We start from the raw sequence: 21,414 nt of genomic DNA, 5'->3' as shown, positions 1-21,414 counted from the left end.
TGAGCCTGGGCTGCAGCGTCAGCCCTAGAAATTTGCTGGGAAACACGTGCTCACGTCCAGAGGAAGGGACCTGGGGATGCGGTTGGTATCTCGGAACGGCCAGCACCTCCCCTGGCCCTGCCTGCGTTGCACATCCTGTTGGGCAATGCCAGGCGCCAGTTCCCAAAAGCTGCGTCTGCAGGCACTGAGCCCCAGTGAGCACCAGGGCGCTGCTGGGCAACCCACACAGCCGCCCCAGCGCGCCACCCACCCCCCAGCCTCTCCGCCCGCAGGGTAGGGGGCGGGGCCCTTCCTTGGAAGAGGATGGACCCGTCACTGAGAGGCCACGTCTGGATACGGGGCCTTAGGTCTGATTGCTAGGAACACCCACTTGGAGAACTCATTTTTACAAACATTGGGTAGTAAGGAGTTCCCGTCATGGCTCAGCAGGTTAAGAACCTGACAAGGGTCCATGAGGATGCAGAGTCAGGTCTCGCACAGTGGGTTAAGGATCCAGAATTGCCTTTGAGCTGCAGGGTGGGTTGAAGATGCGGCTCCAGTCCCGTGTTGCTGTGGCTGTGGTGGAGGCCGGCACCTGTAGCTCCAGTTCGACCCCTGGCCTGGGAACCTCCATATGCCGCAGGCATGGTTTTTTTAAAACCATCACACTGTTTCTTAAGAGTGAAGAAACAGCTACAAAGAGTCTCAAAACAGGAGCTCCCGTCGTGGCGCAGAGGAAACGAATCCGACTAGCAACCATGAGGTTGAGGGTTCGATCCCTGGCCTCGCTCAGTGGGTTAAGGATCCAGCCAGCGTTGCTGTGGCTGTAGCCAGCCGCTACAGCTCCGATGGGACCCCTAGCCTGGGAACTTTCATATGCCACGGGTGCGGCCCTAAAAAGACAAAAAAAAGAGAGAGAGACTCTAAACAATTTTTAAAAAGTCAAACATTTAATAGAACATTAAAAAAAAAACAACCCATGGAAACATTGAAGAAAAATGGAAAACTGATTTCCAGGAAACTCCGGGGCGTGGAGGCATCTGAAATTCACCCGCTGGCGCTGGCGGGGCCTTGGGCCACTTCTTCCACCGTTAAGACGTCCTCCCTGTCAGCCTTCCCTGCGTCGTGTGTGAACTTCTCCCAGAGGCTCTGAGGAGAAGGACGAGGTGAGGGTGGGGTCTCCGGTTCTCAGGGGGCCTGGGAGCAGTGACCACGGCGCGGGGGGCGGGAGGTTCTGGAAACCTAGACGGTCATCTGGGAGCTGGAAGCCGGCGGGTGGGCGGCACGTGGGCGGCACGTGGGGAGGGAGCGCTCGCTCGAGGGGGTTGGGGGACATCTGAGCACGTGCCGGGCCACGCGGGTCTCCGAGGAAGGGGCGGGGATTCGCCCTGGCCCTGCCCCGTCGGGGGCGGGACCCTAAACGTCCCCTAGGAAGCAGGCAGGGCGTGGGTTGGCGACCCTGAGCGAATCGAGGTCCAGCTGGAGCAGGAGCTGGTGGATGTGACGCCGGACGGCAGACGTGGCAGACGTGGCCCCGCGCCAGGGAGGGGCAGAGTGACAGGGGCACCCAGGAGGCGCCCACACAGGGGGGCTCTTTTCTAAGTCCCTTGTGTTTTTGCATCCTCTCTGGACGCTGCCCTCTGCAGATGCGGTCAGACCTGTGCCCATCCCTCTGTGCTCTCTCTCCATCTCTCCTCTGTCCATCTCTCTTCTGTCCATCTTTCCTCTCTCCTCATCTGCATTCTCATCATCCCGTCCCCCCGCCCCAATGTCCCCAGACTCAGCCTGCAGAGAAAACCCCGAACCCCCACCCCAGGACAGTGTCGGTGAGCCGGACTCGGGACTCCACCCACACCCCGTGGGCCCTTTGGGGGACACAGCCCCAACTCGGGGGTCCCTCCCCGCCGGCCCTCGCCGCCGTCCTGGCTCACATACCCCCATGCCAGGCCTACCTCGTGGTCTACGTGTTGGTTCTCGTTCAGTTTGTCTTTGATCCGTGGAATCGGCGGGAATAAGCTGTGCCTTGCGAGGAACCTGGGGACACAGGACCCCTGTGACGAAGAGACCTACACGCCCAGCGTCCTTCCGGCTCCCAAACGGGACAGAATGTCCCGCTGTGTTTAACATGCCACCGGAACTCCCATCTTCACAACTACGTGGTTTAGGCATCACAGAAGGGGAGTTCCCGCGCTGGCTCGGCGGGTTAAGAACCTGACATAGGGTCCATGAGCATGCGGGCTGGATCTCTGGCCTCACTCGGTGGGTTAAGGATCCTGCATTGCTGTGCCTGTGGTGTAGACCTGCAGCGGCAGCTCTGATTTGACCCCTCAACCTGGGAACTTCCATAGGCCACACCGAAAAAAAAAAAAGACTCGAAGAAGGACCGGCTTCAGTCTTCGGTCATGGAGAAAATGACAGACACTGTGGCTCTAGTTAGGGATGACCCTGGGGCTTTCTAGACCCTTCACCCCTCCTGTGGGTGCAGGGATGGGAGTGGGGGACGCATCCAGTTTCGCCCAGCTGGGTGGAGTCCGGGGTCTTTGGTGTCACAAGCCCGGGGGGCTGCTGTCCCTCCAACCGTGAAGGATGTGGCTGCAGATTTGGGCAGCTTTCTGTGGATGTGCGGTATTTTCACAGCTCATCCCTTAACCTGCACGTGCTGTGGGTGAGCTGGAGACGGGCACGTGCCACCCGCCTCTACACAGACTGACTCCTGAGCTGCTGCCGCCGCTGACCCCCACCCCCTGACAGGAGCTCAGGGTGGGGACCAGGAGTGAGGCCTCTGTGCTCTGGGGAAACTGGAAGAACAGGGCTTCAGAGGGTTAGAGGTTTTCAGGAGAAGATTTCAGGAGCCCCCGAGTCTTGCATCTCCTCGTACCTAGAAAACCACCAACATCCTTCATGGTGACGTCTGCTCCTCGTGACCAGCGGTGACCTTCACGAGGCCAGCAGGGACCTTCCCCACAATGTGAGCTTGGTGGCAGGGACTCCCCCTTCACCGAGATCAGACACTCTGCCCTCCCCCTGCCTCTTGGGAGCGGTTTCTCAGAGCTCCTGGGATGCTGCCTCATTTTGCCCCCAGTCAAACGGAACCCTCAGCTTTTAGGTTGTGTATTTTTTTTTAAGTCAACACCAAGCACCACAGTCCCGCTGCGTGTTCAAAGGGGCGTCTGTTTTCTTTCTCAAGGGTTAGCACCTCTGGTTCTGTGACAGCATCAAGAAGGGGTGTGCAGAGCTGAAAGGTGGCCCCAAAGATTCCCCACAAGTCTTGACCCCACCCCAAACCTGGGAACGGAAGCTTGTGTGGAAACAGGGTCTTTGCAGATGTCAGGAAGCGAAGGATCTGAGAGGAGGTCCTCCTGGAAGAGGGGGGCCCTCCCTCCAAGGACTGTGTCCTCCCAAGAGACAGAAGAGGAGACCCAGACACAGAGGAGAAGCCACGGGAAGACGGAGGCAGAGACGGGAGGGAGGCAACCACCAGCCCAGGGCCGCCTGGAGCCCCCAGAAGCTGGAAGAGGCGGGAGGGACCCTCCTCTGGAGTGTCTGGAGGGAGCGCAGCCCTGGGACCCCTTGACCTCAGACGTCTGGTCCCCAGGATGGGGGAGGGTGGGTTCCTGTTGTTTTAAGCCTGTGGTTTGTGGTCCCTGGTTCCGGCAGCCACGGGAAACTCACACAGCGTTTCTTTAAGGTAATAACTCTCCTGTGTAAGCCCTACGCTCTCTTCCTGTCACCGCGGCCAGTGGTCAGGCACTCCCAGCCCCTCTTTGCCCCAGGTCCAGCATCCCTGGGGACAGGGGCACCTTGCAGCCGCATTCGTCAGGCAGGCCAGCGTCTCCCCTTGTCCCGGGGGTGGGGGGGATGGACACAGGATGCCCAGCCAGGAGGAGGACATGGGGACAGTGGGCACAGGTGGATGCTCAGAGCTTCCGCATGCCCTGCAGGGGGTCTCCCGCTGCAAAGCCTCCCGGGCCAAATGCACGCAACCCACAGTCAGCGTTGTGCCCATGCAGCTCCGCCCAGAAGCTTTGGCCATGTGACCGCAGACCCCGCGTGATGCCGGGGGTCCCATAAGGAGAGGCTGCTGCCCCTGGACAGGCTGACCCGGGGTGGGGTGGGCTGGGAGCCTGGGGCAGAAGGAGCGGGATGTGCTCCCAGAATTCCAGTGTTCCCAGCATTCCAGAAGATGCCAGAGGTTGAGGGCAGGTCTGGGAGGGTGGGGGGGGGCAGAGGAGGGCGGGCAGCCCGGGAGTGACAGCACCTCGGCACAGGAGGGGCTGCCCCTCCTGGGGGGGACTCTCGAGGGTCCGCTGCCCACCAGCCTCAGCGCCAGTGGGCTGTCTGCTCTCTGGGACCCTCCCTGGGGTCTCTCTCCACCCCCCCAACCCCTTCTCTGTCTCTCTCTGTCCCTCTGTCTCCCTCTCTCTGTCTCTGGTTCTCTCCCCCATCTCTCTCTGTCTCTGTCTCTTTCTCTGTCTTTCTGTCTCTGTCTTTCTCCCTATCTCTGTCTGTCTCTCTGTCTCTCTCTGTCTCTCTCTGTTTCTCTATCTCTTTATCTTTGTCTCTGTCTCTCTCTGTGTGTCTCTGTCTGTCTCTCTCTGTCTCTGTCTCTCTGTCTCTTTCTGTCTCTCCCTCTCTCTCTCCCCCTCTATCTCTCTCTGTCTCTCCCTCTCTCTCTGTCTCTCTGTATGTCTCTGTCTCTCTGTCTCTGTCTCTCTCTCTGTGTCTCTCTCTCTGTGTCTCTGTCTTTCTGTCTCTGTCTCTGTCTTTCTCCCTGTCTCTCTCTATCTCTCTGTCTCTCTCTGTCTGTCTCTCTGTCTGTTTCTCTATCTCTTTATCTTTGTCTCTCTCTCTGTGTCTCTGTCTCTTTCTCTGTCTTTCTGTCTCTGTCTTTCTCCCTATCTCTCTCTGTCTCTCTCTCCCTCTCTCTCTGTCTCTGTCTCTGTCTCTGTCTCTCTATCTCTCGGACCTCCTTCCTAGACCCCCCCCCGACACACACACCCCTGCCGTGCCCGCCCGCGGTGAGGACCGCCTGGGCTCTGTGCAGCCTCCCTGCTCTTCTTCTTTGCAAGCGAGCGAGCGAGGGGCTGCCTTTGCAACAAGCATCACCCCTCCGCTGACCAGAGAGCAGGGGGAGCTTCGCCCAGGACTCTCGGGGGTTACCTTTTGAAAAGGCAGCCGAGCATCAGGCCGCAGACAAGGGTCCCCAGGACCACCAGCACGTAGACATGCACCAGGCTGGATTCTAGTTCTTCGGAGCCTGGGGGTGGGGGGGGTGGGGGGGACAGGGACCAGCTGTCACCGCTGGGGCAGCTCCCTGGCTCACTAGCTCCTGGATAGGGAAACATGCCCAGGACACAAGAGGAATCTAGAGAAATTACCCAGTTCTGGAGCTTTCACAAAAACACGTTTCTGAGGCAACGGGACCCCCCAGGAGTGGGTCTCGCCAAGACACTGGAAACTCCTACAACACAGCCACCCAAAGATGGAGGAAAACTGAAAGTGGATAAGGGAGCTCCCTGGTGGTACAGCAGTTTAAGGACCTGGTGTTATCATTGCAGTGGCTCAGGTCGCTGCTGTGGCATGTGTTCGATCCCTGGACCAGGAAATTCCCCATACTGAGGGTGCAGCCAAAAAGAAAAACAAAACAAAACAAAACACTGGACAAAGAAGTGAATACGTAGGGATAATGTGAGAAAAAGAATATACACCCATGTATGACCGGGTCACTTTGCTGTATATCAGAAATTGACAGACCATTCTATATCAACTATAATAATTTTTTTAAAAGTGAATATGCAGTTCCAGGCATACAGGGTTTTTTTTTCTTTTTCTATGCTTTTTTTTTTTTTTTTAATTGTTTCAATTAGGGCTGCACCCACGGCATATGGAAGTTCCCAGGCTAGGGGGTGAATTGGAGCTGCAGCTGCCAACCTAAACCACAGCCACAGCATTGCAGGACCCGAGCTGCCTCTGCGACCTACACCACAGCTCACGGCAATGCCAGATCCTCTACCCACGGAACGGGGCCAGGGATCGAACACACGTCTTCATGGATTCATTTCCTCTGAGCCGCCATGGGACCTCCCAGGCATACAGTTTTAAACAAAATCACCTTCCATCTAATGAGGAAGTTCCCAGGCCAGAGGTTGAAGCGAGGCCACAGCAGTGACAACACTGGATCCTTAACCCACTGAGCCACCAGGGAACTCCCTGCCTCCCATCTAGTCTTAAGTTTTAATTTATGTATCATCAGGAATAAGCACTTTTTATAATAAATTACTCTTCTAACAGGGCGCATTTTATCCGTGAGTATTTAAAACTTCTACGAGAGGAGTTCCTGTTGTGGCTCAGCAATAATGAGCCCGACTAACACCCGTGAGGATGCGGGTTCCATCCCTAGCCTCACTCAGTGGGTTAAGGATCCGGCGTTGCTGTGAGCTGTGCTGTAGGTCACAGACGCTGCTTGGTTCCAGAGTTGCTGTGAGCTGTGGTGTGACCCCTAGCCTGGGAATTTCCATATGCTGCTTTTGTGGCCCTAAAAAGACAAAAAAAAAAAAAAAAATCCAGGAAGAAACCCCAGTTCTATCAAGATCATTCAATGGAGGAAAAACTCCGCCCTTTCGAGAGGTTTCAATACGATCAGATAACACACACCCCGGCACAGGAACCAGCATGCTCGCTGTAAAACGGGCAGATTCCAGATGGCAGACAAAACCGAAAAAGTCCCGTGGACATGCGCCAGCTCTGTTCAGAACTTATTCCGGGAAACATCTATTCTTTTTGCCTATTCTTCTTTTTTTTTTTTTTTGTGGCCCACATTTTAAACCCTTTTTTAAACTTGGCTGTCTAGTGCCTGTGTTCTTGGTTTCTCAGAATAGTTTATATATTTTGGAGGCTTAGCCCTCATCAAATCATTTGAAGGTATTTTCTCTTCTTTGGTGGGTTTTTCTTTTTTTCCCCCAATGTCCTTTTTTTTTTTTTAGGGCTGTACCTGTGACATATGGAAGTTCCCAGGCTAGGGGTCGGATCAGAGCTGTAGCTGCCGGTCTACACCACAGCCACAGCAACTCAGAATCCAAGCTGTATCTGTGACCTACACCCCAGCTCACAGCAACCCTGCATCCTTAACCCACGGAGCGAGGCCAGGGATCGAATCTGCATCCTCATAGGTCCTAGTCGGGTTCTTAACCCGCTGAGCCACCCCGGGAACGGCCCCTTAGAGAGCCTTAAGGGGACAGTCTCATTGGCTGAGGCCGAGGGAACCAAGCCGCAGAGGCCAGGACGTCCCCTCGGCGGCGTCAGGCTGCCACAGCGCCTCTGGCCACCATCCCGGGCCCACGTACCGAACTGGACGGGCTGGCTCCAGGTTCCCCATTCAGCACGCCGGGCGTCTGCTGTTCTCATCTTCAGGGTGTGCGTGGCCCTGGGGTGCGGGCTCGGAAAGTTGTATTTATTTCCCAAATCACCAGACACCACAATCTTTGGAGAAATCAGAGTTAGAAGTTAGAGTTGTTGCCTATGCTGAGAAAAAGGGGGGAGTCTTTTCAGCTGCACCAGAGAAATGGATGAAATATTCGAGGCCACGCTCCCCTCTGGGCGCCAACGTCATGCTCCATGTACGGGGGGCTTTGGAGAAATAACTAAATGCCCAGGTTTCCCCACCACTCTGACCCTCCGTAGCGTCTTCTGCCTGAGCAGCCATGGGTCCTCCTAACACCTCCCTTACAAGGATCTTATCCATCGGTGGGTCTGTTCCTTATGCACGGCGCTGCTGCATCATTTCTGCATCCAGACTTACACCCCGTCTGGTTTTGAACGTTGTCCTTGGTGTCCTGAGGACTTTGGAGGAATTATAAGGAAACTTCTCAGTTTCTCCATCACTCTGATCTCCAGTATCGTCCTCTGTCTCATCGAGAGGTTGAACTTAGCAGCCCTTACAAAGATTTTACCCCCCTGTGAGCCTGCTCGTGTCCACTGCACCTGCTGAATGATTTCTGCATCCAGAGGTACTCAGTCTGGGCGTGACGGTTGGGCTGGACGTACCACGGACTTTGGAGGAAGGATAACGACATAGGGACAAAGAAGGATGCCTCCGTTGGCTGAGCAACCACCTCTGGGGCTGCCAGCATCGTACGTCTAGATGCAGAAACTCTTCAGCAGCGACCCCAGATGTGAACAGACCCACAGAGGGCTAATCCTCCTGTAAGGGATGTTGAGGGGCTCTCTTCCTCATGCAGTAGAGGAAGACACTGAGGTCAGCATGGTGGTGAAACGCAGAAAAGACCCACAAAGAGGACTTGGAGGGTCTTCCTCCGGAGGGGTCGTGAAGGAGCAATCACGTCCTTGACATGCCATGGAACAGTTCCTTGACTGACGTGGGTCAAGACAGAAGCGGGCAGGTTGGGGCTGGGGGGATGCGCTGGGGGTGTGGGATGCAAATCCTATAAAATTGGATTGTGATGACCATTGTACAACTATAGAGGTAATACATTCATTGAGTAATAAAAAAAAAAAGATACAAGAGGGTAGAAGAGGCTGACCCCACCCAGGGGGGCTACCGGGAGGGAGCCCACATCCCTGACTGGACGGCGTTCCCGGGAACTCGGATCTTCCAGTTATGCCCGCCTCCCGTCCTGGCCGCCGCTGGGCCAGGTGTGCACCTGGCGTGTGTCCACGGACCAACACTGGACGGTCAAGCTACCAGGGTGATACGTTGGGTCAGAGTGGTGAACTCACCAGTTGATTTTCACTGCGTCTGATATTGCTCTAGAGAAAACAAAAGCAAGGTAGGTGTTTGGGGCTCCATTTTGAAGGTTTTTCACAGGTCTCTTGGGATCTCCACTTTGAGCGTCATCAGGAGAAACCAAGACAGTGAGGGCCCAGCAGAAAGATTGAGGTCTTTCTGTTCACCTTATCCAGGTGTGGACCCCACGTAGAGGACAGAATGTGTCCAGAGGAAGGAGGGCGCCCCCTGGTCATGGTTCCTTCTAGAACCTCAGCTGCTGGTGGATCCTACTAAGAATCCAGACGGGCTTGGAGCAGAGGGTCCCTCCTTGTCTACACTGGGTCTAGGTGGGCTTGGAGCAGAGGGTCCTTCCTTGTCTACACTGGGTCTAGGTGGGCTTGGAGCAGAGGGTCCCTCCTTGTCTACACTGGGTCCAGGTGGGCTTGGAGCAGAGGGTTCCTCCTTGTCTACACTGGGTCCAGGTGGGCTTGGAGCAGAGGGTCCCTCCTTGTCTACACTGGGTCCAGACGGGCTTGGAGCAGAGGGTCCCTCCTTGTCTACACTGGGTCTAGGTGGGCTTGGAGCAGAGGGTCCCTCCTTGTCTACACTGGGTCCAGCTTGGCTTGGAGCAGAGGGTCCTTCCTTGTCTATACTGTGTCCAGGTTGGCTTGGAGCAGAGGGTTCCTGCTTGTCTACGCTGGGTCCAGGTGGACTTGGAGCAGACCCTGAATTTTCCCTGATGTTCACCCAACCTAAACCCACCCCATGTGCCCCAGGTCCTCACAGTGGGTCCTGAGAGTGGCTGCCCTGCTTCTGGAGGGGGGAAGTCCTGCTCAGAGCAGGGTTCACTCACCTGTCTCTGGATGTCCAGCTGGTACTGGAACTCCCTGTCAGACAGTGTTTTTCGGGTCCTGGGCTTTTCCCACTGGATGAAGCAGTGGGATTCATTGCAGTACACGGTGATGTTGTTGGGAGGGTTGTATCTCTCTGTAACGAGAACCCCGCAGACACCTCTGATCCAGAGGTCTTTGCCTTGGCCACAGAGGGAAACCCAGTCCTGACAGTGACGGTAGCTCCCCGAGGTCACCAGGAAGCAGAGGTGGGTCCGAGTGTTGCTCTTGGGGGAAGATGATCCTGAGGCTGACATGTGCAGCGGGAAAGAAGCTTGGGTTCCTGAAGACCCAGGGAGGGAGGCGGTGGTGGGTTTGGAGGGCAGGAGAGAGGCTGGTTTGACACGTCTTTAGCCTTAAGAGGCCTGGCATATCCTATAGGATTAGCAAGGCTGCAGGTAGAAAGAGAGGGCTGGCTTTGCAAGAGAAGGCATTGTTTGGCATATGGAACTATCGTGGGAGGCCCGTCTGGAGCAGAGGGCTAAAAAGAAGAAAAAAATTGGTTAAAAAAAAAAAAAAGAGTGAATTCCCAGTGGTCCAGGATCGGTGGAGAGGCTTGGACAGTCAGGGTTTCCACATTCTAAGGAGATACAGAGAAGGTGGCATCTGGGAGGGTTCCACCGAGTGGATACTTGACCATCTAGCATGTGATCCAAAGTGAGGGAAGGAGGGAAAGACGCAGGTGGGGCAAGGTCATGGTTTCCAGTTGTGCCAGAAAAGGTCGCAGAGCTTCTGCGTCCTCCAGCGGTGCACGGGCACCCAGACGGTGACCCCTCGACCCTGGGCGCTGGCAATCCACGGCTTAGGAGTGTATCTGCTGCCACCTCGTCTGGCATCTCTTCTGTTCTTAAAGCTGAGACTCGATTCTGTTCTTTGAAACTTTGAGGGTGGGTTTGCACATCTCGGCCGTCACATGCAGCTTCTCTTGTGACTGTAAATCTCACATTCTCGACATCCACCTCGAGTAGATCTCCTCACCTTTAACCCTCACGATGAGACGCGCTGGCCGCAAAGTAAGAGGGACCAGCTCTCGGGCTCGTCACTGTGGTCTAGACCTAGGAGTCTGCACCCAAGTCTGATGTTTGGGACTCGCCCACACCAGCAAACAATTCTCCAACACCAGCTGGGTGCCCTACCACTCAACCTCATTGCGACATGTCTACCCGGAGGTGGGGTCTGATTCCACAGGTGAAGGGCTCTGACACGCAAGACGGCACCCCCACCCTCAACTTCAGGCACCAGGCCCAAATCCAGGACATGCATCACCTGTGGGCTTCTGAGTGTCCAGTGATCAATCAAAGCTTCCCCCTGACCCCCTCCTTGGCTTTCATCGATTTGCAAGAGAAGTTCACAGAACTTGGGGAACATTCTCTTTATGAGCTCACTGGTTGTTATGCAAGGATATAACTTGGAATGTCCAGATGGAAAAGATGCAGAGGGCAGAGCTTGGGGCAAGGGTGTGGAGCTTCTGCGTCTGCTCTTCTGTGGTGGCTTCTTCTCCAATTTGGGGACTTGTTGGGCTGCGTCATTAATGATCTTGAGATGAGCTCATTCTGGATGGAAATAGGTCCTAAATCCAATGACTGGTGCCCTTACAAGGGGGAGGAGGGGAGATTTGAGACCTACAGGGAAGACAGATGTATGAAGACAGAGATTGGAGTGGTGCGTGTATAAGTCAAGGATTCTTGACTGTCTCCAGAATCTAGGAGACAGGCATGGGGGCAGGTGGGCCTTTAGACACTCCAGAACCAGCCTTGCCAATGCCTTGATTTTGGAGTTCTAGCCTCCAGAATGGTGAGAGGACACATTTCCATGGTTTTAAGCCTCCCACGGTGTGGTCATTCATGATAGCATCCCTGGGGAACTTAGGCAGATTTCAACACAAATAATTCTGTCAGACCTATGAGATAGCAGTTAAAACACAGGTGGTTGTTCTCACCTATTTCCTTTAACATCAAAACCGAGTCAAAGAACTGGATTCCTGACTTTTGGCTGGTACCGTTAACCAGGAAGTAACTGTAAAAACTTAATCCCGAGATGTTTTGGAGGTGACATCCCACGTGGGTTCCCGAGTCTGATAAGTACCGAGGACATTCCCTCTCGATTTTCTTCCTGCAAGAGTCCAAAGTGTTCAGAGAACCATCAGGGCATCTCTCTTTCTTCGCTGAGGGGTTCAGGGCTGTCTGTCTACATGGGGTCAACACTTACTTTGAGTCTCGTATATACAAAAAATATTGGATGTCATTTGGGGCTGCTTGGCCCTTTGCCCAGGTGCAGTTCATGAAATCCGCGTGGTAGATAAGACAGGAGAAGTTTTGGGCGGCGGTGCCCTCCACACCTGGGGAGAGGCAGAAACAAAGTAATTTGTACATGAAATTTAAAGGGAGATGGACTGGATGGCTCCAGAGTTGAAACAGGCATTGATACCAATCCTTTGCAAACTCTTCCCAAAAAGAGAAGAAGAGAGAACCCTTCTAAAATTGTATTATGAGGACAGTATCACCCTGATACCAAAACCAGACAAAGACATAAGAAAATTACCATATCCCTAATGAATATAGATTTAATCCCCCCCCCGCAAATGCTAGCAAACCGTCTCCAACAGCACATTAAGAATATCACATGCCATCAGCCAGTGGAATTTACCCCTGGGATGTAAAAATGAGTCAACCTACGCCAATACATTGATGAGATGCGTTAACACAGTGAAAGAGAAAAACCACATAATCATCTCAGTCGATGTGGGAAAAGTGTTTGACAAAATTCAACATCCCTTCAGGATAAAAACTCTCAACAAGTTAGGTCTACAAGGCACTGACCTCAGCCCAGGGAAGGCCAAACCAGAAAAGCCCACAGCTAAGGTCAGAATCAAGAAAAACTGAAAGCTTTTCATCTAAGATCCTGTGCGAGACAAGGGTGCCCAGGGGCACCACTCCTGTTCCCCCAAGTACTTGAAGTCGTAGCCAGAGCAATTAGACAAGAAAAATAAATAAAGTCTTTCAAATCAGAAAGAAACAAGATGATCTCTGCAGATGATATGATTGTATAGGTAGAAAACCCTAAAGCCCAAGCAAACACACAAAAAATGCTAAAATGAATACATTTCGTAAAGGTGCTGGGTATAAAATCAACACACAAACATCAGCGGTGTTCCCATACAGTAGCAATGACCGATCCGAAAAGGATGTTATGAAAACAGTCTTGGAGTTCTCATTGCAGCTCAGCAGGCTAAGAACCTGACAGTGTGTGTGATAATGCGGGTTCAATCCCTGGCTTTGCTCCACGGGTTAAGAATCTAGTGTTGCCACAAACTGCAACATAGGTCACAGATGCAGCTCAGATCTGGTGGTGCTGTGGCTGTGGTGCAGGCCAGCAAATGCAGCCTGACTTGACCCCGAGCCTGCGAACGTCTTTACAGAAAGAAAAAAAAAAAAAAAAAAGAAGAAAAAAAAAAAGAAACAAACAAACAAAAAGAAAGTTGAAACTGTAAAATTCCTAGAGGAAAACATGGGAGAAAAGCCCCTTGACCTTAGATCTAACACCGAAGCACAGACAAAAAACAAAAACAGAAAAAGAGAACTGGATCAAGCTAAGAACTTCTGTACAGCAAAGGGAACAATCGACAGAGTGAAAAACCAGCCTGTGAAACGGGAGAAAATATTGGCAAACCATATATATCTGGTAAGGGGTTAGTATCCAAAATATGCATTGAATTCAAACAACGAAAAACACAAATTTTTTAAAAAACAAATATTCTGGTGAAAAAAAACAGGCAAAGGACCCGAATATACATTTTTCCGAAGAAGACATCCAGATGGCCCACAGGCATGGGGAAAGATGCTCAGCATCGCGAATCATCAGGGAAATGCAAATTATGACCACAATGAGCCATCACCTCACACCTGTCAGAATGGCTACCATCAAAGACCAGAGATAACCAGGGTTGATCAGGATTCGGAGAAAAGGGGAACCTTGTGCCCTGCTGGTGGGGATTTAAACTGGTGCCACCTCTATGGACAACAATTCGGCATAACCCCCCAAATGAGAAGAGATCTACCGTATGACCCAACAATCCTTTTTCTCAGTGTATATCCGAAGGAAATAGAACCTGGATCTCCAAGAGGTATTTGCATCCCCATGTTGATTATGCAGCATTATTTGCAGTAGCCAAGATACAGAAAGAAACTACGTGTCTATGGACGGATGAATGACTAAAGAAGATCTCTCTCTCTCTCTCTCTCTCTCTCTCTCTCTCTCTCTCTCTCTCTCTCTCTCTCTCTCACACACACACACACACACACACACACACACAAATATTATTCAATCTGAAAAGGAAGGAGACTCTGCCACTTGCAACAACACGGATGGAGCTGGAGGATGAAATAAGTCAGACAAAGAAAGATAAACACAAAATGATGTTCTGTATATGTGGGCTCTAAAGAAAATCCAGAGACACCCACAGAATGAAGGTGATCTGGGGCTAGGGGGTGCGGGAAATGGGGAGGCGTCAGTCAAAAGGTACAAACTTCCAGTTATAAGAAGAGTACGTTCTGGGGTTGTCATGCACAACGTAGTGACCAGTGGCACCGGTAGTGCATGGTTCATCTGGTCTTCATTAAGAGAGTAGACCTCCAGGGTTCTCACTCCCCAAAACCCCTAACGCCATAACAGGACGGATAGATTCATAGCTCAGTCGTAACCATCTGACAAAGCCTATGTACATCAAAACACCAAAGGCACCCCTTAAACACACACAATTCCTGTGGGTCGGTTCTCTCTCCCTAAAGCTGAAATAAATGGGCTCGTCTTTCTGATGCTAGTGGGGTGCACAAGCATCACGCCACGTCTTCCCTACCTGGGTTGCTGTAGACCAGCGTTTCTGAAATCCATCTTTGGCCGATGTTTACTTTAACCGTGAACGAAACGCCCCCGTGGAGAGAATGGTCTTGGAAGGTACACCGACATTCCTTGCCTTTGATCTGAAAAGATGCACCCACCCGGTGGATTAGGAAACAGCCTTCTTGCTTTTCACCCTGCCGTCATGTGGTCCTGCATCCACCCACTTCCCTCGGCGACATCCCCCAGGTACCTTCGTGGGGAAGACGCCCATCAGCTGCGTTCACAAGGGGCGAATGGAGCTCACCTGGCAACCTGCTGGCCGGCGCCCCCAGGGATCTTGTGCGAATGCAGAGGCTGGTTCTGCAAGCCCCAGGCAAGGTCTGGGATTCTGCATTTCCCACAAGCTGCGAGGAATGCCAATGCGCCACACTCGCAGCAGCCAGCGCCCACATCCCTTTCTTCTCCACACTCTCTTCTTTTTTTTATTTTTATTTATTTATTTTTTTTGGCGTTTGGTAAAAAATTTTTTTTCATGTACCCTGCTGTTGTTTACTAAAAAGAGTTGATTTACATGGGCAATGTTGTGCCCATGTTTGCTGTACAGCAGAGTGACCCAGTTGTACATATGTCTATATACATACTTTTTCTTTTTTTTTTTTTTTTTGTTTGTTTTTTTAGGGCTGCATCCTCTGCATATGGAGTTTCCCAGGCAAGGGGTCGAACTGAAGCTGCAGCTACTGGTCTACACCACAGCCACAGCCATGTAGGATCTGAGCTGCATCTGTGACCTACACCACTGCTAAAGCTGGATCCTTAACCCACTGAGTGAGGCCAGGGATCGAACCTGCCTCACTTGTTACTAGGGAGGTTTGTGGTTACTAGTCAGATTTGTTCCCGCTGAACCACAATGGAAACTCCCATTCTTTTTCTCATGTTACCTTCCATCATGGTCCGTCCCAAGAGACTGGATACAGGTCCCTGTGCCGCACAGCAGGACCTCATGGCCTGTCTATTCTCAGTGTCAAGTGTGCGGGAGGCCCGGTCGTGGCGCAGTGGAAACGAATCCGACTAGGAACCATGAGGTTTCTGGTTCGATCCCTGGCCTCGCTCAGTGGGTTAAGGATCCGGCATTGCCATGAGATGTGGTGTAGGTCGAAGACACGGCTCAGATCGGGCGCGGCTGTGGCTCTGGCACAGGCCCGCAGCAACAGCTCTGATTCCACTCCTAGCCCGGGAACTTCCATGTGCCTCGCAGGTGCGGCCCTCAAAAAAAAGGACAAAATAAAAATAAATGTCCCTTTGCATCGACGGACCCCAAACTCCCTGTCCATGCCGCTGCTGCCTTTTTTAATTATATGTCTGAACCCACAGCGTATGGAAATTCCTGGGCCCATAATTGAATCTGAGCCACAGCTGTGACTTACGCTGCAGCTTCTGCAAGCCTGGCTCCTTTAACTCACTGTGCCAGGCCGGGGATTGAACCCTCGCCTCGGCAGTGACCTGAGTCATTGCAGGCCGATTCTTAGCCTCCTGTGCCACGGCAGGAACTCCTCAGGTCGTGTTTGATGGGGTGGATTTTTCTTGTCCTGCCTCATTCATGCCCGCCCTCTGACCTGGGTGTCATGTATACATTGTATCGCCGTGAATCTGTTCAGTGTGCTGTCCTTTGAGAGGCAGAGCTGATTCTGTTGCTTTCCCGGAATGAAGCCTGCTATGTGGACCACCCATTCCATGAAGCCAGGAGCCCCCAGGCTCATTGAAACAGGGATGCCCGAGGCAAGAATGGGGTTCCCCCAGGGAATCAGCCTGCCGGACCCAACCTGAACTCCTGCCAGGACTCCCCTGGTGCACCTACACCAGGGACTCCAAAGTGCATCCCAGTATCCCTGGCATTTTAAAAATTTTTCCTGTGGTCCTGCTGGATGAGGGCTGTGACAAGGACAGCCTTTGGCCACATCTGATCCATCTTACTTTTTTCTTTTTCCTTTCTTTTTCTTTTTAGGGCCACACCCGTGGCGTATAGAAGTTCTCGGGCTAGGGTCAAATTGGAGCTGCAGCTGTCAGACTACACCACAGCTCGTGGCAACACCGGATCCTTAACCCACTGCGTGAGGCATCCTCATGGATACTCGTTGGGTTCTTAACCCTCCGAGCCAGCAGGGGAACTCCCTCTTACCCCTTTCTTAACCGGTGAGTTCTCCTTGTGCGTCGTCATCAGGCACTCCCCAGAGGTGACGTTTTCCCTGCAGTCCCACCTTAGTGTCATGGTCTTTGGGTCAAACGTCACATGGAGACTGGCGTTCTGGTCCAGGGCGGGAAGATCTAAGAGACGTGGTGGCCGCTGGCTTCAGAAAGGATCTTTCCCCGTCCGCACGTCCCCCTTGCCAGTGAGCCCCACGCCTTAGAAGTAAAGCTGAGGGTTGGGAATCACACCCCCCACCCCCCGCCCGTCACGTCCTCATCATTCCGTGGCCCCCTTTCCATCTCTCCTTCCCACCCTTTCTCCACGTGGAAGTGTCTGCTGTGGAGAGAAACAAAGACCAAGAAAGTGAGAAGGAACAAAGGCGGTGCGTTCAGAGCTGGCTGCGGGGAGGGAGTGGAACACCTGCCCCTGCGGCTGCAGAAGCGGGGGCGGGGGGGGGGGAATTCATGGTCCCCAAAGCAGGTGCACAATAGGAGGCGTGATGCCCGGGGTTGAGGGGGGTGCATCTCTCCTATGAGGAAACAATGAAATGAGACGCAGGCCTCGGGCTGTGTCCGCAGAAGCCAGGGTCATGGGGTGGGACTCGCCGGCAGAGGCCAAACCACATTCACACACTCACCCTGGTGCTCCCGGAGCAGGAGAATCGCGGGGTCCAGCAGCAGGGAGAGCAGAAGGGCCGTGGTTAGGAGACGCCTGGGGCAGCCTGCGGGATGAGCAAGCACTGGGAGGAGAGAAAATCCGATTTCATGGGGGAGTCTTTTTTTTTTTTTGGCAGCCACACCTGTGGGATTTGGAAGTTCCCAGGTTATAGGTCCGATTGGATCTGCAGCTGCAGGTCTATACCACGGCTGTGGCAGCTTGGGATCCGAGCCACATCTGCAACCGACACCACAGCTCACAACAACGCCAGTCCCTTCACCCACTGAGCAAGGCCAGGGAACAAACCCGTAGCCTCACAGACACTGAGCCACAATGGAAAGTCCCATTTATAAGATGGATCTTTATATAAAAGTATAAAATGTGAATTATATAGAAATCATTTGTGTCTGTAGGAATGCGCATAACTGCACGAATACAAGGAAATTGTATCACTTATTTATATTTATATTATCTTTTTGCCAGGAGGCGGCTTGTCTCGGACAAGCTTGCTTAAGGCTTCGATCTCCTCCTTATTTGCACCCGAGGAGGTCAGTGTGGACACACGAGCAGAGAGGGAGAGGGGGAATCAGACAGTCTTGGCCAGTGAGTGGGGTACGGGCCGGACGTGTGGGGTCTCCGCAGGGAGTGTGGGGACCCCAGAGCTTTTCCCGCCCCACCCCCAGGAAAATTAGGTCCTGCATTGCTCTGCTGCAAAAGTCAAGTTCCAAACCATTTTTTTAAAGGATCTCAAAAAACGCATTCTCATCATAAGGGACACCAGAGCCCTCGTTTCTGGTGCTAACCCTCCCAGATCCACTTTGACGCGTCAGAGAGCATCAGAGCAAATGCGAAATGAATCCAAGTCGGTGTCATTTCCCCCCAAAGTGTCCCACAATCACCACGACCCATCAGCCGTGGCTTTGAGGCTCAGCTGAACCCTGCACTCAGTGGGGTTGATCCAAGAAAGACGTGCTGATTTGGGACTTCCCGTCGTGGTTCAGTGGTTAAAAAAACCCGACTAGTATCTGTGAGGACGTGGGTTCGATCCCTGGCCTCGCTCAGTGGGTTAAGGATCCAGTGATGCCATGAGCTGTGGTGCTGTGACCAGGTGTCCCCACTCCAGGTGTGCACACCTGGGCCACGGCGCACCTGGGCACAGACACCCAAGCTCCCAAGCTCCCTGGGCGCCCCCCAGACACCCCCCCACCCCCGGAGAAGCTCCTTTGCTGTCAAAGAGGAAATAAAAGGCACGGATCAGACACGCTTCAACTTTCCCACCTGGCCCTCAGGATGGAGAAGCAGCCAGCTTCCTCCACCCCAGCTGGATCCCGCCAACCTCCAGCCTTCCCCTGGGTCTGGTCCCTGATCCCCTGCCCTGGGCGGGGCTGGGGGCTCCCCACTGTGCCTTGAAGGCTCCTCCTTGGGCTCCACCCTCTTCGCGACTCTGGCTTTGCCTCTGCCTTGACTTTCGCATCTGCAATTTGTGCAACCTCCTTGCGGTTCAAGCTGAGCTTCGCTTCACCAGGAAGAGGGGCAGGCTGTGGGCTGTGGGCAAGCGGGGCACTTTCGGAGCCATCTGAGCCCTCGCTGGTGGCGGCACCTGCCTCCCTCACCTTGCTCTCCATCACAGCCGCTGCCCAGGGCCACGTTTCTCGCCTCAGAACCTCCTGCTGGACCCGCCCCAGGGGTGGATACGTGGCCGGTACCCTTGAACACCTCCCCCCCAGATGCATCCACCCCTCCACGATTTCCCCATTCCGCTTCCTCCCAGGGCTGCTTCTCGGCAGCGGCGATGGAGGGAAACCAGAAACTTCTGCATGCTGGCCTGAAAAGAAGCACCAAGTTCTCACATGCCGCGAAGGGACACAGACACCCACACCGTTCCGGACGATCCACGCCTGGTGCCCGAGGATTGTGAGCCAATCCCCAGAGGCTCCGGGCAGGAAACACCGAGAGCTCTGATTTATCTGGTTGGGCTGGCCCTGGGCTTAACCATCTCTTTCATCCTACACGCCCGTGCCTGGTGTCTCGCAGAAGTGGCCGGAAGACCCAAGTCCAGGGAAGCCGCATTCTTGTACTTTTATATATATTTGGCCAGGATTTAAAAAAAAAAAAAAAACCGAGGCAAAATTCACATGGCATAAAATTCACCCTGAGGAAGCAGAGGACGTAGCTGCACGAGTTCATTCCCAATGCTGTGTGTCCACCATGGCTCTCTGGGTCCAGAACATTCTCAGCCTTAGAGAAGGAGCCCCCCACCCCACCCTGTCCTTGTCAGCAGTCCTGCCCCGTCACTCCCTCCCCCAGCCCCCGGTGGTCACCCCCGCTCTGCCCTCCGTCTCCAGGCATTTGCCCGTCCCGGGAGTTTCCTGAAAACGGAGTCATGCCCTGTTTTGCCCTTGGTGCCCACTTTCCCTTCTTCTTTTCGTTTTCGTCACACTGGGTTTTCTTTCCCCTTTTAAAGGGTTCAGCTTTATAGAGATGGTGGCGGCGGCAAGGACGGGGCGCAGACCCCCCCGGGACCCACATCCAATGCATTAAAGTCACGCCTGGTGGGGAGCTGGCGGTGGGGCTGCCGGTCCTCTCCTCGGATGCCCTGTGGTCCCGGGGGGTGCACTCCCTCGCTGTGCAGAATGCGATGCCACCGTCCCTGTTGCCCGGCCGGGCCACTTGCAGACACACCCCACCGGAGCCTCTGGGCTCATCCCAAACCACGTCCCCACCTTCACGGTCACAGGCTTGCCTGGGGAATTCCGCAAGCTCCCGCTGCACCGGGGCGGGGTCCCCGGGGCTCCCCCAGACCTTAAGCTGCACCCCACGCCGAAGAACACCTGGGGTTACCGATCCCCGATCACCCTCCCACTCAGGCAGACTTCATCCAACACGTTTCCTCCCCACCCTCAGAATCTCCCCAACCTGGATCCCCAGCCGCCAATAGCAGCCCCGCGAGCGGGAGAAGGTCCCCAAGTGACCGGACACTTTGCAGGACTCCGGAGTCAAGGGGACAGGCCTACACCCCCACCACCCCCGCGCTGGGCTCGCCTCTGCCAACCTGCATTCCTCCGGGCTGTGTCCCGCTGTCCCCACATCTGAGCCCTCTGACAGGTCTCTTCCTCGTCTGAGAGCTGCCGCACGGATTGCATGACAAGGACATTTCAGCTCGGTATCTTCCTTTTTTTTTTTTTTTCTCCTGAATTTCCTCCCCTGTCTTGTGGTATGTCTCTTAGAAGGAATTGGGAAACCTATAGGTCATTTGTGTCTGTCCCCGGAGCGTCCCACTGCATAGCTCCCATGTCACGCATGTGCGCGCGCGCACACACACACACACACACACACACACAAACACATCTAGAAGGTGCTGAGAAAAGCCAGGCACAGGAGAGCCAGGGGGACACACAAGATGTTGGTGTCTGTGCAAAGCACAGGGGGAGGTGGTCAAGGGATGGCAGGTGACCTCTGAGCATCCAGAAGTGAAAGGCAGCTGGACAGACTGCGCCTTGGCCATTGAGCTGCCCCCCTTCCCCAGTGACCCTGAGCAGGTCATCTTCCCAGAGGTCAGCCAGGTGGTTCATGAGGCTGCTCAGCCAGGTACCAGGTGGGTCCTCTCATCTCATGGCCCACCTTCCCCATCCACCGTCGGTGTGGAGAAGGTCCCAAGAGTTGGCCTGGATGACGCCTCACGTCGACACAGACCAGGTACCAGGTGGTTCTTCCTGTCTCACCGCCCAGTTTCAGCATCAATGCAGAGCAGCACATCCTCCCTAGAGTTGAACCAGATGCTCCTCAGGTCCACACAGATCTCTTGGGTCCTCTTGTCTCATTGCCCACTTTCACCACCGACATGGACGGCAGCTTCCCGAGGTGGCTCCTCGAGTCCACACGGACCAGGCACGACCTGGTTCTCGTCTCCCTGCCCGCTTTTAGCCTCAGTGCGGAGAAGGTCATCTTCCCAAGGCTTGGACCAGGTGGCTCCCCCAGTCCCCACAGACCAGGTTCACCCTGGTTCTCATCTCACCGCCCAGTCTCAGCATCCCCAGAGAGAAGACCATCGTCCCTGAGAGTGGAAGCACATGGTTCACCAAATCCACTCACACCAGGTACCAGGTGTGTCCTCTCGTCTGGCTGTTGGGCGCCAGCAT

General features: G+C 54.0%; 1 protein-coding gene across 2 annotated transcripts; it reads right to left on the bottom strand.

Annotated features, from left to right (window-relative positions):
* Positions 1-910: 910 nt before the first annotated feature.
* LOC110257903 (granulocyte-macrophage colony-stimulating factor receptor subunit alpha-like) lies at positions 911-20,432 on the bottom strand. 2 transcript variants are annotated; one of them, XM_085007584.1, is made up of 12 exons: positions 20,328-20,432; positions 17,256-17,357; positions 16,610-16,755; positions 14,450-14,573; positions 11,803-11,932; positions 11,534-11,706; positions 9,558-9,691; positions 8,716-8,745; positions 7,323-7,458; positions 5,140-5,236; positions 1,932-2,013; positions 911-1,128 (listed from the first exon to the last, which is right to left on the bottom strand). In XM_085007584.1, the coding sequence occupies exons 1-12, from the start codon at positions 20,416-20,418 to the stop codon at positions 1,027-1,029; spliced, it is 1,347 nt and encodes a 448-aa protein (XP_084863710.1). In that variant the 5' UTR covers positions 20,419-20,432; the 3' UTR covers positions 911-1,026. The 2 variants fall into 2 exon arrangements, with proteins under 2 accessions (XP_084863710.1, XP_084863711.1); XM_085007585.1 differs by lacking the exon at positions 5,140-5,236.
* Between the last annotated feature and the right edge of the window lie 982 nt (positions 20,433-21,414).

Source organism: Sus scrofa, chromosome X (assembly GCF_054392235.1).
Source record: "Sus scrofa isolate SSC_HxYL_T2T_F1_AM1 chromosome X, Sscrofa_HxYL_maternal_Yorkshire_Landrace_v2.0, whole genome shotgun sequence".
NCBI lineage: Eukaryota > Metazoa > Chordata > Mammalia > Artiodactyla > Suidae > Sus > Sus scrofa.
This window is presented reverse-complemented; position numbering and strand designations above follow the sequence as displayed.